The sequence below is a fragment of the Ranitomeya variabilis genome, chromosome 3 (assembly GCF_051348905.1).
Source record: "Ranitomeya variabilis isolate aRanVar5 chromosome 3, aRanVar5.hap1, whole genome shotgun sequence".
Taxonomy (NCBI): Eukaryota; Metazoa; Chordata; class Amphibia; order Anura; family Dendrobatidae; genus Ranitomeya; species Ranitomeya variabilis.
The window spans coordinates 316,311,847-316,325,239 of record NC_135234.1 but is presented as its reverse complement, the minus strand read 5'-3'; the positions used below and the strand labels follow the sequence as shown (position 1 = coordinate 316,325,239).

The 13,393-nt window shown below is 43.5% G+C and overlaps 1 protein-coding gene across 4 annotated transcripts in view; it reads right to left on the bottom strand.

The window, feature by feature from the left end:
* WDTC1 (WD and tetratricopeptide repeats 1) overlaps window positions 1-13,393 on the bottom strand; it is a 109,161-nt gene that overhangs the window by 76,792 nt on the left and 18,976 nt on the right. For all 4 annotated transcript variants that reach the window (XM_077295670.1, XM_077295673.1, XM_077295672.1 and 1 more), the window contains exons 5-9: window positions 10,095-10,206; window positions 9,602-9,789; window positions 9,336-9,518; window positions 9,154-9,245; window positions 7,163-7,278 (exon numbers count right to left, since the gene is read on the bottom strand). In XM_077295670.1, coding sequence (XP_077151785.1) covers window positions 7,163-7,278; window positions 9,154-9,245; window positions 9,336-9,518; window positions 9,602-9,789; window positions 10,095-10,206 — 691 coding nt within the window. The remainder of the gene's footprint in view (window positions 1-7,162; window positions 7,279-9,153; window positions 9,246-9,335; window positions 9,519-9,601; window positions 9,790-10,094; window positions 10,207-13,393) is intronic.

Genomic DNA, 13,393 nt, shown 5'->3' with positions numbered 1-13,393 from the left:
CTATAGACATGAGTGTTCCTGATCTTGTTCCTCCTTGATGATTGATATACGCTACTGATGTCATGTTGTCTGACAGAATCCTTGTATGTGTTCCGTGTAGCTGCGGAAGGAATTCACAAAGAGCGTGATGGATAGCTTTCAGCTCTCTTATATTAGACGAGTCGTCTGACTCCGTAACCGACCATAGACCTTGGGCTACCTGATCTCTCATATGTGCTCCCCAACCACTAGGACTGGCATCCGTGAATATTGTGTTTGAAGGTTTAACTACCCAGGGGACCCCACTAACCAAGTGATCTGGTTCTAGCCACCAGGATAGGGATTTAATTACATCTTCAGAAAGGGAAATTTTACCGTCTAGATGACCTTGTAATTTTATTTCCTCATGTAAAATTGCATATTGTAAACACCTTGAATGAAATTGGGCCCATGGTACTGCTGGGATACATGACGTGAAGGAGCCAAGGAGGGACATGCCTTGTCTTAAAGATATTAGAGGTTTATCTATTACCGACTGTACCTTATTTCTTATTGTCAATTGCTTGGATTGTGGTAAAAAACATTTTTGGCTTATGGAGTCTATTATAATCCCCAAGAATGTTTGTCGAGTAGTTGGAAGAAGTCTAGACTTTTCCCAATTCACCAACCACCCTAGCCTCTGCAGGGACGAGACCATATTACACAATCGTTGGTGACATTGTGACGGGGAGCTTCCTACCACTAAAAGATCATCAAGGTACGGAATTATGAGGGTATCTTTTACTCTTAGGTATGACATTACTTCCGACATTAACTTAGTGAATACCCTTGGAGCTATTGATAGTCCAAAGGGCATTGCTGTATACTGAAAGTGTCGTATACGTCCATTCAACACAATCGCCACGCGGAGATATTGTTGATGTTCTATAAAAATTGGCAGATGGTAATACGCATCTTTTAGGTCGAGTACCGTCATAAAACAATGGGGAGACAACAGTTTTATGGTGGATCGGATAGACTCCATTTTAAAGGTTTGATTCTGCAAAAAGGTGTTCAATTTTTTAAGGTTCAATATGGTTCTAAAAGATCCATCTGGCTTTGGGATTAAAAATAGAGGGGAATAGAACCCCTTTTTTTGCTGAAGAAATGGAACTTCCACCAAAACCCCTTTGGCTAGAAGGTTCAATACCTCCTGCTCCAAAGCCTCCTGCTGTAACTGGGTTTTTAAAGAAGTCAATAGAAATGAGTCCGGCGGGACTCGGGAAAATTTTAATTTTAGGCCGAAGGTGATGATACTATTTGCCCAAATGTTCGAGGTTATTTTCTGCCATTGATCTGAGAAGGAAGACAATCTACCTCCGACAGGCAGATCTGTTCTAACGGGGTTTTTCCTCAGTTTTGTAAGGGCGCTTCCCAAAAAGTGCTCCTCTCTGTCTGGTGTCTCTAGTGGCCCAGCGATCTTGGCTCTTGAAATCCTTCCTCTTGTTAAACATGGGCTTTCGGAACGCCCTCCTATAAGATGGAAGGTAATTATTATTAGGGAAGCCCTTTTTCCTCTCCCCTGCTTTAGTCAGGATCTCGTCCAGCTTAGTACCAAATAGGTACTCACCCTGACATGGAAGACCACACAATTTGGATTTTGTCTGGGGATCGCCTTTCCAGCCCTTAAGCCACAGGGCTCTACGTGCTGCATTAGTCAGCCCCGCCGACTTGGCCGCTAATCGTATTGAGTCAGCAGATGAGTCTGCCAGGAAGGCTGTAGCACCCCTAATTAAAGGTATAGAGGCTCTCAACTTGTCTCTAGAGAGACCGTTTTTAAGTCCTTCTTCCAAGTCATTTAGCCAGACTAGCATGGACCTAGCGGTGCATGTAGCTGACACAGCCGGTTTTAGGGCTCCCGCACAAGATTCCCACGCTCTTTTAAGGAGAGAGTCGGCTTTGCGGTCCAAAGGATCTTGTAGTGAACCTGAATCCTCCACAGGTAGCAGGGATTTTTTAGATGTGGAAGCCACTGCTGCGTCTACTTTTGGGGCTTTTGACCAGGTTGAGAATTCCTCATCATTAAAGGGATAACGTCTCTTTGAAGATGGTGGTAGTCCCCTCTGCCCCTGGCTTTCCCACTCTTTTTTAATTAAATTTTTAACTGCTGCTATCACCGGAAAGGAGGGTCTTTTCCTTTCGGACAGCCCAGCGAACATTATGTCCTGCTGTGTTTTAGGGGTCTTAGAATCCTCAATGCCCATAGTGTTACGGACAGACTTCACCAGGTTATCTATACTGTCGGTGGGGAAGCACGTATCTTGATCCTCATCCGAGGAAACATAATCCCTAGAAACATCCGAATCTGCATCCTCTAATTCGGAAGATTGGTCAGATATGGGTGAAACATACTCTCTTGTCCCCTTAGGACGCGTTTCTTTTCCCGAACTATGCAGGGCTTGTAGTTCTTCTCTAATCAACACTCTAATCTCCTCAGATTTAACAGAGGCCTCTTCCCGTAAGGTGGAATCAATGCATGGTTTACAAAGTTTCTTTGTGTAACTATCCGGAAGGGGCTGAAGACATATCGCACACTGTTTGTGTTTCGTTTTTTCAGTACATTTTGCCTAGAGTGTTAGAGAAGAGGGGACAGCAATCAGCTTAATAGGGTAGATGTACACTCACCCCAGTGAAGCGTCTGTGAAGGTACCGGCTGACGGGGAGGAGACTGCAGAGGCTTGCTCTTTTTAGAAGATCCACTCCGCTTGGAGCGGCTGCTGCTGCTGGCATGGCTGCGAGGAGTAGTTGCGGTGGCCTCAATAGAAGACATCGCAGGGTCCTGTGCCGAATCCATATTGGACGCCGGAGCGTTACCGCCGGCGTCCTTTTCACATGGGGGCCGCCATCTTCTTCCTGTTGAACCCGGAAGTGCTAATCACTTCCGGGTCGCGGCCATATTTCATATGCCCGCGCTGTCACCGGCACCAGCGCCGGCGCCGTCTCCTCCCTCTCCTCGGAAGCTTTTCAGCCTATACTTCCGGGGGACATACCGGGGCTCCACGCCGTATAAGCGCTCGCCGAGGACGGCGCAGCGTTCCCCATTACAGCGCTAACTCCCCGCAGACGTGCCGGATGATTTTCTGTGAGCCAGCACTCTCCAGCCCTGGCCTCACAGCGTCTGCCAGCAGAGGGGGGAAGCTGACACCAGGACCCCCGACGCTGCTTCCAGCTCTGGAGCCCTTGCCGTCCTCACAGGTAAACTGCGCAAGCGGCATCCAGGCTAGGCATCCTCTTCTCCGTGGATTTCCCATAGGAACAGGAAACCAAACTGTGGGAGCGAGGGGGACCGCCCCTTTTATCTCTCCGTAGGGTTTCCTGTTCCTAGGGGCGGATCCCCTCTCTCAGTGGGTGCTGTCGTGGCGAAGAGAAAATTGTGGGTTATAGTTAATTTAGTGACAAAATTGGTAGACAAAGGATGAACTTGATGGACCAAGGTCTTTTTTCAACCTATGTAACTATGAGGCACTCATTCCTCTCACATATCAGACACATGTAGCACACACACTACTCAGATATCAGACACATGTAGGACACAAACCACTCACTGGCTCCCCCATCCTCCCCTGTCCGTCATACTCACCCTCCTCACAGTGCGCTGAACAGACTCCCTGCATCTCAGTCCCGACTCCAGGCGCTGCAGCTTCTTCCTGTGTGAGCGGTCACGTGGTACTGCTCATTAAGGTCATGAATATGCGTCCATATTCATCACCTTAATTAGCGGTACCACGTGACCGCTGAGCACAGGACGAGCTGCCGTCGCTGAGACCATCGGAGCTGCAGGCACCGCTGGAGGAGGGCAAGTATGTCGTCTTCAAGAAGGTGGGCGGGCGGTTGACCCCAGACTTTAAAAAAAAAAAAAAAAACCTGCCCAGGTGCCAACCCCCTGCATCCTGGTGCCTGAGGCACGTGCCCTCACGTGCATAGTCGCAAATACGGCCCTGAATAAACTTATATGTAGCTGGGGGAGGTCATTTAACAGCCAAGGTCAAACTGTGCAAATGGGGCATTAGTGATGTTGCAAGACTCACCTGCCTTCCCTTGCAGTTTTGGACACATACGTATTACCTTGTATAATATTAGGTCCAGAGTATTTACGAAGCACTACCTTCATCAACCCATTAATCTGTTTACCCCCCAAGGAGGTTTGCACATTAATGAACAGGCCAATGTTTACAATTCTGACCACTGTCACTTTATGAGGTAATAACTCTGGAACGTTTCAACAAATCCCACTGATTCTGAGAATGTTTTTTCGAGACATATTGTACTACACGATAGTGGTAAAATTTGTTCGATATTACTTGCGTTTATTTGTGAAAAAAACTAAAATTTTGTGAAAATTTGGAAAATTTAGCAATTTTCAAACTTTGAATTCTTATGCCCTTAAATCAGAGAGTTGACCAGCCATTTCTCCTTCTTCAAACAAAATGTACATAACCATTTTTTTTAGGGACCACCTCACATTTGAAGTGACTTTGAGGGCTCTATATGATAGAAAATACCAAAAAATTTACACCATTCTAAAAACTGCACCCCTCTGCTCAAAATCACTTTCAAGAAGTTTATTAATCCTTCAGGTGCTTCACAGGAATTTTTGGAATGTGGGGGAAAAAAAATTAACATTTAACTTTTTTCACCAAAAATGTTTTTACTTTAGACCCAAATTTTTTATTTTCACAAGGGTAACAGTAAAAAATGGACCTCAAACTATGATGTGCAATTTGTCCTGAGCATGTTGATACCCCATATGTGGGAGAAAACTACTGTTTGGGCCGGGGTGTGGCCTCCCTGTTTCTGAGCTAGAGACTTTATATAAGGCTTCCCCAGTATGGTATTTCACTGGTTGGGCCCAGTCCTATTGTCTGCCCTTATTTACACTGAGGTCAACATTGACACATGGTAAGAATTTAATATTAGACAGTGTAGGACTGTCCCTATCAGAGTTACCTTGACTCGGTGGGATGGCTTTTGTGCTATTTTTTGATAAAAAAAACAGCATTACTAAAACTCTGTTATTTAAATGCACTTTTGCTTTTTTACTTAGTTACATCAGGGTTTTTGCTTATTTTTTTCTCTTGTAGGTTTTAATGTTTGGGCGCATGGCAGGGCTTGGAAAGAAAGGAGCATCATTTGACTTTTTTAATGTACAATTTGCTGGAATCATTAGCGGATGCCATGTCCCGTTCGGAGAGCCCCTGATGTTCCTAAACAATGGAAATCCCCAACAAGTGACCCCATTTTGGAAACTAGACTGCTCAAGGAATGTATTTAGATGTGTGGTGAGCACCTCGAACCCCCTTTTGCTTTACAGAAGTTTATAATGTTTAGCAGTAATAAATAAACAAATAAAAAATAAATCACATTTTCCCCACAAAAATGTTATTTTAGCCCCAATTTTTTTTATTTTCACAAGGGTAACAGGAGAAATTGTACCATAAAATTTGTTGTGCAATTTCTCCTGAGTATGCTGATCCCCCATATGTGGGGGAATACAACTTTGAGGCTGGAATGGTTTGAGGGTGCCATGTCACGTTGGCAGAGCACCTGAGATGCCAGAACAACAGAACCCCCCCATTAATTAACTTATTTTACAAACTACACTCCCCAATTAATTCATCTAGGGGTGCAGTGATAATATTGACACCACATGTGCCTCACTGAATTTTATACCATTGAGCGGTGAAGAAAGAACAAATTACAACTTTACCACTAAAATGTTGTTTTAGCCCCAAATGTAAAATTTTTCTAAGTGCCAATAAGAAATTGCTTTACAACAAACTGAGGTCCATTTTTTTTCCGAAAGCGCCAGTACCCCACATGTAGTCGGGAAATATTTTTCAGGCACAGTGCAAAGCTTACAAGGGAAGGAATGCCATAGTATTGTGCAGATTTTACTGTTATTTTACGGTTATGGTTTGTGGGTGCCATGACCCACTAGGAGAGTCCCTGAGTTGCCAGAACAGCAGAACCCCCATAAGTGACCCCATGTTACAAACTACACCTCTCATCGAGTTAATCTAGGGGTGCATTGATTATATTGATACCATGGGTGTGTCTCAGAATTTTATACCATTGTGCAGTAAGGAAAAAGTAACTACATTTTTACCAACAAAATGTTGTTTTCGCCCCAAATTTTACGTTCTCACACAACAAGTGGGTAAAAATGGTACCAACATATGTCCCACAATTTCTACTGAACGTGGCAATACCCCATATATGGCTGTACAGTACTACTTAGCCATGCGGAGATACTCGGGAGGGACGGAGCGCTATTTGCCTCCTGGAACGCAGATTTTCCTAGAATAGTTTGCAGACTCCATTTACAGAGCGCCTAATTGCCAGACGAGCAGAATTCCCCTTCAACTTACCCCATTTTGCAAATTCTATCGCTTTGGGAATTTATCTACAGGTGTAGTGACTATTTTGACTCCATGGAAGTTTTCCAGAAACAAGCAGCAGTGGATGTTGCATAGTGAAAATTGCAAACTGCAATTGTAGTAACCACTTCGGTGAAGTCACCAGTACATTAAGCTCGTGCTTCTGGAGACATGCACCCGTAAGTTAGGTGGGCTCTCATTGCTTCAGAGATGTCAAATATGTGGATGCTATACGTGGTTTAGGCATTTAGGAAAGGGGGGATTTGGGAGTGCAGAATTTGCTGAATATATTTTGGGGGGGCGAGGAGCCATTTCGCTTTTCCAGAGCCTTTGTGCTACCAGTACCGTGGAAGCCCCCTATATTTCTGTTAACAGATGACGGACCTGAGTGGGGACTTTTTTTGTGGATTGAGTTGAAGCTTTTATTGGGAACATTTTACATAACGTTTGGGATCACATTTATCTGGCGCTCTACGTTGAACACTTACTTTTGGGTTTCCATCTAAATCTCTGAGTGAAGTGACAGATGAAACCCCCGAGGGATCCATTCACTATAATGAGACAGCAGAGTGTATGTCTGACTATTCAGGGACATGGTCTGATCAAACCACATCTCCTTGGCAGGGGAGGAAGCAAAAGATATGTGACATTTGTAGGTTGTGGTAATGAAGTAGTGTGCAAACCAACAAACATTATTTACAGGTGAAAAACCTTTGTTGAAAACACATTCCGAAAATGACATAAAAAACCAACATGACTAAACTTACCTGCTCTCCTCCCATGTTGACAAGCAGCTCAGTGCCATCTGGACTGAAAGTTACATATGTTGCCACCAAAACACGCAATCGGTTATTGTAATCAGGCAGTTTGACTGGAAGGTGGCCTGCAGACATAATCACAGTTACCTGATCAGTGAGGACATACCAGTGAAGACAAAGGACAGCAGCAAATCGTGCATTTGGGAAAGGATAAAAAAATGAGTCCTTAAAGACACAGACTCCAAACCTCAAAACTTAGAAATAGTGGCTCCACCTACAATATGTCCAAGCAGGAATTATTACAGATGTACGACAGCCCGTATAAAAAGCTGCACCCTGGTAATGGCATCTACCATAAAGAATAAGACGGAGCACTATAGGACGGCTACTGCTGAGCCCTGCCTCACACACATTACAAGTATGTAGGCTCAATGAGGACAGAGTCTGGCAGTAGCCAATCTTCACTGAGAAGAAAGGATCGGGCATTGTGAACTCCAAGATCCAATCCTTCTATCTCTGTAGAAACAGGCCATCAGCAAAAGGTCAGGACACCAAGTGAACTGTTATCTCTCATTAGGACTGCAATAAATGTGGTTGAGATCTGCTTATGTGTGTGACGTCACTCCTGTCCTCCCCTTCTGGGCATTTGCAAAAGGGCAATGGGAGGATGAAGTTTAGGATCACAGTGCGGAGCCATTTTGTTGCTGACTGCAAAGTTATTGACACTGATATGTGGATAGTGTCATCGAGGACTGTACATCACGTCAGAATTAGACACATGGCTATGTGGACTGTATTACATGATAGGATTAGATACATGGCTCAGCAGACTTTTATATGTGATACAGTCTGTGTATCTAATCCTGTCATGTGCGACACAGTCTTTGTATTTAATCCTATTACGTGACAGCCTGTGTATCTAATCCTATCACATGCGACAGTCTGTGTATCTAATCCTATCACGTGTGACACAGTCTGTGTATCTAATCCTATCACATGTAAGTCTGTGTATCTAATCCTATCATGTGACAGTTTTGTATCTAGTCATATCACGTGTGACACAGTCTGTGTATCTAATCCTATCACATGTAACAGTCTGTGTATCTAATCCTATCATGTGACAGTTTTGTATCTAATCATATCATGTGTGACACAGTCTGTGTATTTAATCCTATCGTGTGAAGCTGGATTAGATACATGGCTCAGCAGACTGTGTCATACATGATATTAATAGATATCATGTTCACAGCCCAGGTCACAGCTTAGGCAGACACATTGTAGGAGATGCGATCAGACAGTCTCCTATGTAGAGGGGCTGACATATTTGCTGTATGTAAGTGTCGTACTTGGACACTTCCACAGCAGCAAATGACAATATCAGCCCCCAGCAGCTGCAAAAAAATAAATACATGTGAAAAGACAACAATTCATTTTGTATAAAAAATAACTGATATAATCAATATTAATACAAAAATAAAAATCGCTGCACCTTCCCTTTAACTGCCAATTACAAGAATGTGGGTCTCATGTCAGATGTTCCATAAAAGTGAGCCGACAAGAGGGACAGAAGGAAGTGGAGAGTCAGCCAAGCTTCCACAGGGATTACTGTACTTCTCGGATATAACATGCCCATATGTGGTCTGCTCTTTGTTTTTCTTCATCCCACTCACACAGAGTGGTAGATAGTGGAAACTCATGTTGGCAATGGTGAGGATGCTAGCAGTTCGACCGCCACCAAAAGCCTCATTTTGTTAATGAAACGTATTTTTTGAATCATGAAATACATTTTGTTGTTATTTTGGGACAACTTTTGATGTGCTCTTCAGCTCTCTTTGCTGGTGTAATCTTGGAATAAATCAGTAGGGGTGCATTTGGGTGATTACAGGCTAGTTTTCTGTCATTCCCCAGTTAGGTTGGCAGAAACTGATTAAAGCCCCTTTATTTTAGCAATCAGTGGCTGTTTCAGCATTTTTACAGACCTCAGAGAAATGGAATCTCACCTGCCACATAATACTGTGCTGCTCCTTCTGGAATTGGTCTCTGTCTTGAACAAAAAGTGTGAAGCCCAGATTGTGTCTGCTGGAGATTCTTCCTGTAGTTAAGAATACAGGAAAGGTAATGTACATATCCCTGCCATGAGCAAAACTCCGTGAACTACCATTCCTAACCAGCAATCACTCACCGGTGACTATGGATCATGCGGATATCATACAGTCTCACAAAAGGCCCACTGGCTCCTACCGCCAAGCAGTTATTATCCTGGGGGCTGATGCTTACACATTTTGCTTCCACCAATTGGCCACAGTATTCTGTTAAATCTACCAAGACATCAGAGTGGGTGCTGCTCTCTCTTAAGTCATACTGCCTGAAGAAAAAGACAACACACATATGACCATCTAATCACAAGAAATATGGTTATAATCTCCCATCCCAGCAGAGGTTTCTCACCGGATCAAGCCATCCTCTGCTGCACTCCAGAAAGTGTTCGGCCACATTGGGGCAGTGGCAACTCGTTTCACACGGTTAGTATGTTCAGAAAAAACATGGAGTGTTTCCTTTGAGTTAACATCATGAACATGAACCTTGGCATCTGCTGCTCCAGTAATCAAGATGCGATCTCCAGTGTGTGGAAGGAACTGATAGAGAAGAGAAAGAGAGAATATAGAAAAATTCTGTGCAGTGATATTCCTTTAATCCTGGATATTGAGCGGACATAGAGAATAGTGTGTTCAGAAACATTTCTACATTTACTGTACTGCTTCACAGCTTGTGAAAATCCAGATTACAAAAAGGTTTGTGCCGGAAAGAAGTGCTGGATTATCAGATGTTGTATATCTCAGATACCTCAATACGATTAGATATGCAAGTGGCCATATTAACCACATCCATACATACTTAGACACAGACACCCGCCACTAAGAATTCATTGCATGCTGCTCACCTTCACGGAAAAGATGTTGGCAGTGTGACCTGTATGCATTGACAACAATTTCTTGTGTCGAAAAGGATCCCACAGCATCATATGCTGGTCATCTGAGCCAGATGCCAGCAAACTGGGCAGAAGACAGGGAAGAAGAGAAGCTTATTAAATAGAGGAAGAGGTCCGATCAACATTTATTACAATCCAGCATTACATAGAAGTGCACACTTAAATATTAATTATTAATTTAATTATTCTTATTCTCAATTCTGCACTGAGCACATTGTCTCTCGCTGACATTACAAAAAGCTATTTCTGTATATGTAGCTCAGAGTATAAGTCAACACCATATAGAAAGAACAGGTGGTTTATGGGACAGTGCAGACCAAAAGTTTGGACACACCTTCTCATTTAAAGATTTTTCTGTATTTTCATGACTATGAAAATTGTACATTCACACTAAAGGCATCAAAACTATGAATTAAATCATGTGGAATTATATACTTAACAAAAAAGTGTGAAACAACTGAAATTATGTCTTATATTCTAGGTTTCTCAAAGTAGCCACCTTTTGCTTTGATGACTGCTTTGCACACTCTTGGCATTCTCTTGATGAGCTTCAAGAGGTAGTCACCGGGAATGGTCTTCCAACAATCTTGAAGGAGTTCCCAGAGATGCTTAGCTCTTGTTGGTCCTTTTACCTTCAGTCTGCGGTCCAGCTCACCCCAAACCATCTCAATTGGGTTCAGGTCTGGTGACTGTGGAGGTCAGGTCATCTGGCGTAGCACCCCATCACGCTCCTTCTTGGTCAAATAGCCCTTACACAGCCTGGAAGTGTGTTTGGGGGTCATTGTCCTGTTGAAAAATAAATGATGGTCCAACTAAACACGCAAACCGGATGGAATAGCATGCCGCTGCAAGATGCTGTGGTAGCCATGCTGGTTCAGTATGCCATCAATTTTGAATAAATCCCCAACAGTGTCACCAGCAAAGCACCCCCAAACCATCACACCTCCTCCTCCATGCTTCACGGTGGGAACCAGGCATGTAGAGTCCATCCATTCACCTTTTCTGCGTCGCACAAAGACACGGTGGTTGAAACCAAAGATCTCAAATTTGGACTCATCAGACCAAAGCACAGATTTCCACTGGTCTAATGTCCATTCCTTGTGTTCTTTAGCCCAAACAAGTCTCTTCTGCTTGTTGCCTGTCCTTAGCAGTGGTTTCCTAGCAGCTATTTTACCATGAAGGCCTGCTGCACAAAGTCTCCTCTTAACAGTTGTTGTAGAGATGTGTCTGCTGCTAGAACTCTGTGTGGCATTGACCTGGTCTCTAATCTGAGCTGCTGTTAACCTGCGATTTCTGAGGCTGGTGACTCGGATAAACTTATCCTCAGAAGCAGACGTGACTTTTGGTCTTCCTTTCCTGGGGCGGTCCTCATGTGAGTCAGTTTCTTTGTAGCGCTTGATGGTTTTTGTCACTGCACTTGGGGACACTTCCAAAGTTTTCCCAATTTTTTGGACTGACTGACCTTCATTTCTCAAAGTAATGATGGCCACTCGTTTTTCTTTACTTAGAATTTGTATTATGGCAAGAAAAAAGCAGCTAACAGTCTATTCAGTAGGACTATCAGCTGTGTATCCACCAGACTTCTGCAAAACACAACGGATGGTCCCAACACCATTGATAAGGCAAGAAATCCCACATATTAAACCTGACAGGGCACACCTGTGAAGTGAAAACCATTCACGGTGACTACCCCTTGAAGCTCATCAAGAGAATGCCAAGAGTGTGTAAAGCAGTCATCAAAGCAAAAGGTGGCTACTTTGAAGAACCTAGAATATAAGACATAATTTTAGTTGTTTCACACTTTTTTGTTAAGCATATAATTCCACATGTGTTAATTCATAGTTTTGATGCCTTCAGTGTGAATTATAAATGGGGTTGGGACCATCAGTTGTGTTGTGCAGAAGTCTGGTGGATACACAGCTGATATGAAGGTCAGTCAGTCTGAAAAATTGGGCAAACTTTGAAAGTGTCCCCAAGTGCTACAAAGAAACTGGCTCACATGAGGACCGCCCCAGGAAAGGAAAACCAAGAGTCACCTCTGCTTCTGAGGATAAGTTTACCCAAGTCACCAACCTCAGAAATCGCAGGTTAACAGCAGCTCAGGCCACAGACCAGGTCAATGCCACACAGAGTTCTAGCAGCAGACACATCTCTACAACAACTGTTAAGAGGAGGCTTTGTGCATCAGGCCTTCATGGTAAAATAGCTGCTAGGAAACCACTGCTAAGGACAGGCAACAAGCAGGAGAGACTTGTTTGGGCTAAAGAACACAAGGAATGGACATTAGACCAGTGGAAATATGTGCTTTGGTCTGATGAGTCCAAATTTGAGATCTTTGGTTCCAACCACCGTGTCTTTGTGCGATGCAGAAAAGGTGAATGGATGGACTCTACATGCCTGGTTCCCACCGTGAAGCATGGAGGAGGAGGTGTGATGGTGTGGGGGTGCTTTGCTGGTGACACTGTTGGGGATTTATTCAAAATTGAAGGCATACTGAACCAGCATGGCTACCACAGCATCTTGCAGCAGCATGCTATTCTATCCCGTTTGCGTTTAGTTGGATCATCATTTATTTTTCAACAGGACAATGACCCCCAAACACACCTCCAGGCTGTGTAAGGGCTATTTAACCAAGAAGGAGAGTGATGGGGTGCTACGCCAGATGACCTGGTCTCCACAGTCACCAGACCTGAACCCAATCGAGATGGTTTGGGGTGAGCTGGACCGCAGAGTGAAGGCAAAAAGGGCCAACAAGTGCTAAGCATCTCTGGGAACTCCTTCAAGATTGTTGGAAGACCATTCCCGGTGACTACCTCTTGAAGCTCATCAAGAGAATGCCAAGAGTGTGCAAAGCAGTCATCAAAGCAAAAGGTGGCTACTTTGAAGAACCTAGAATATAAGACATAACAAAAAAGTGTGAAACAATGGAAATTAAGTATATAATTCCACGTGTTAATTCATAGTTTTGATGCCTTCAGTCTGAATGTACAATTTTCATAGTCATGAAAATACAGAAAAATCTTTAAATGAGAAGGTGTGTCCAAATTTTTGGTCTGTACTGTACACAAATACACACTGTATATACATACACACAACGTTATACATACACAAATACACACACACGTATATAAACACACACTGCATATACATACACTGATATACTTAAGACACACGCTGGTCATACACAAATACACTGCATCTACATACACACACGCGCTGCACATACACAAATACACACAAACGTGTATAAA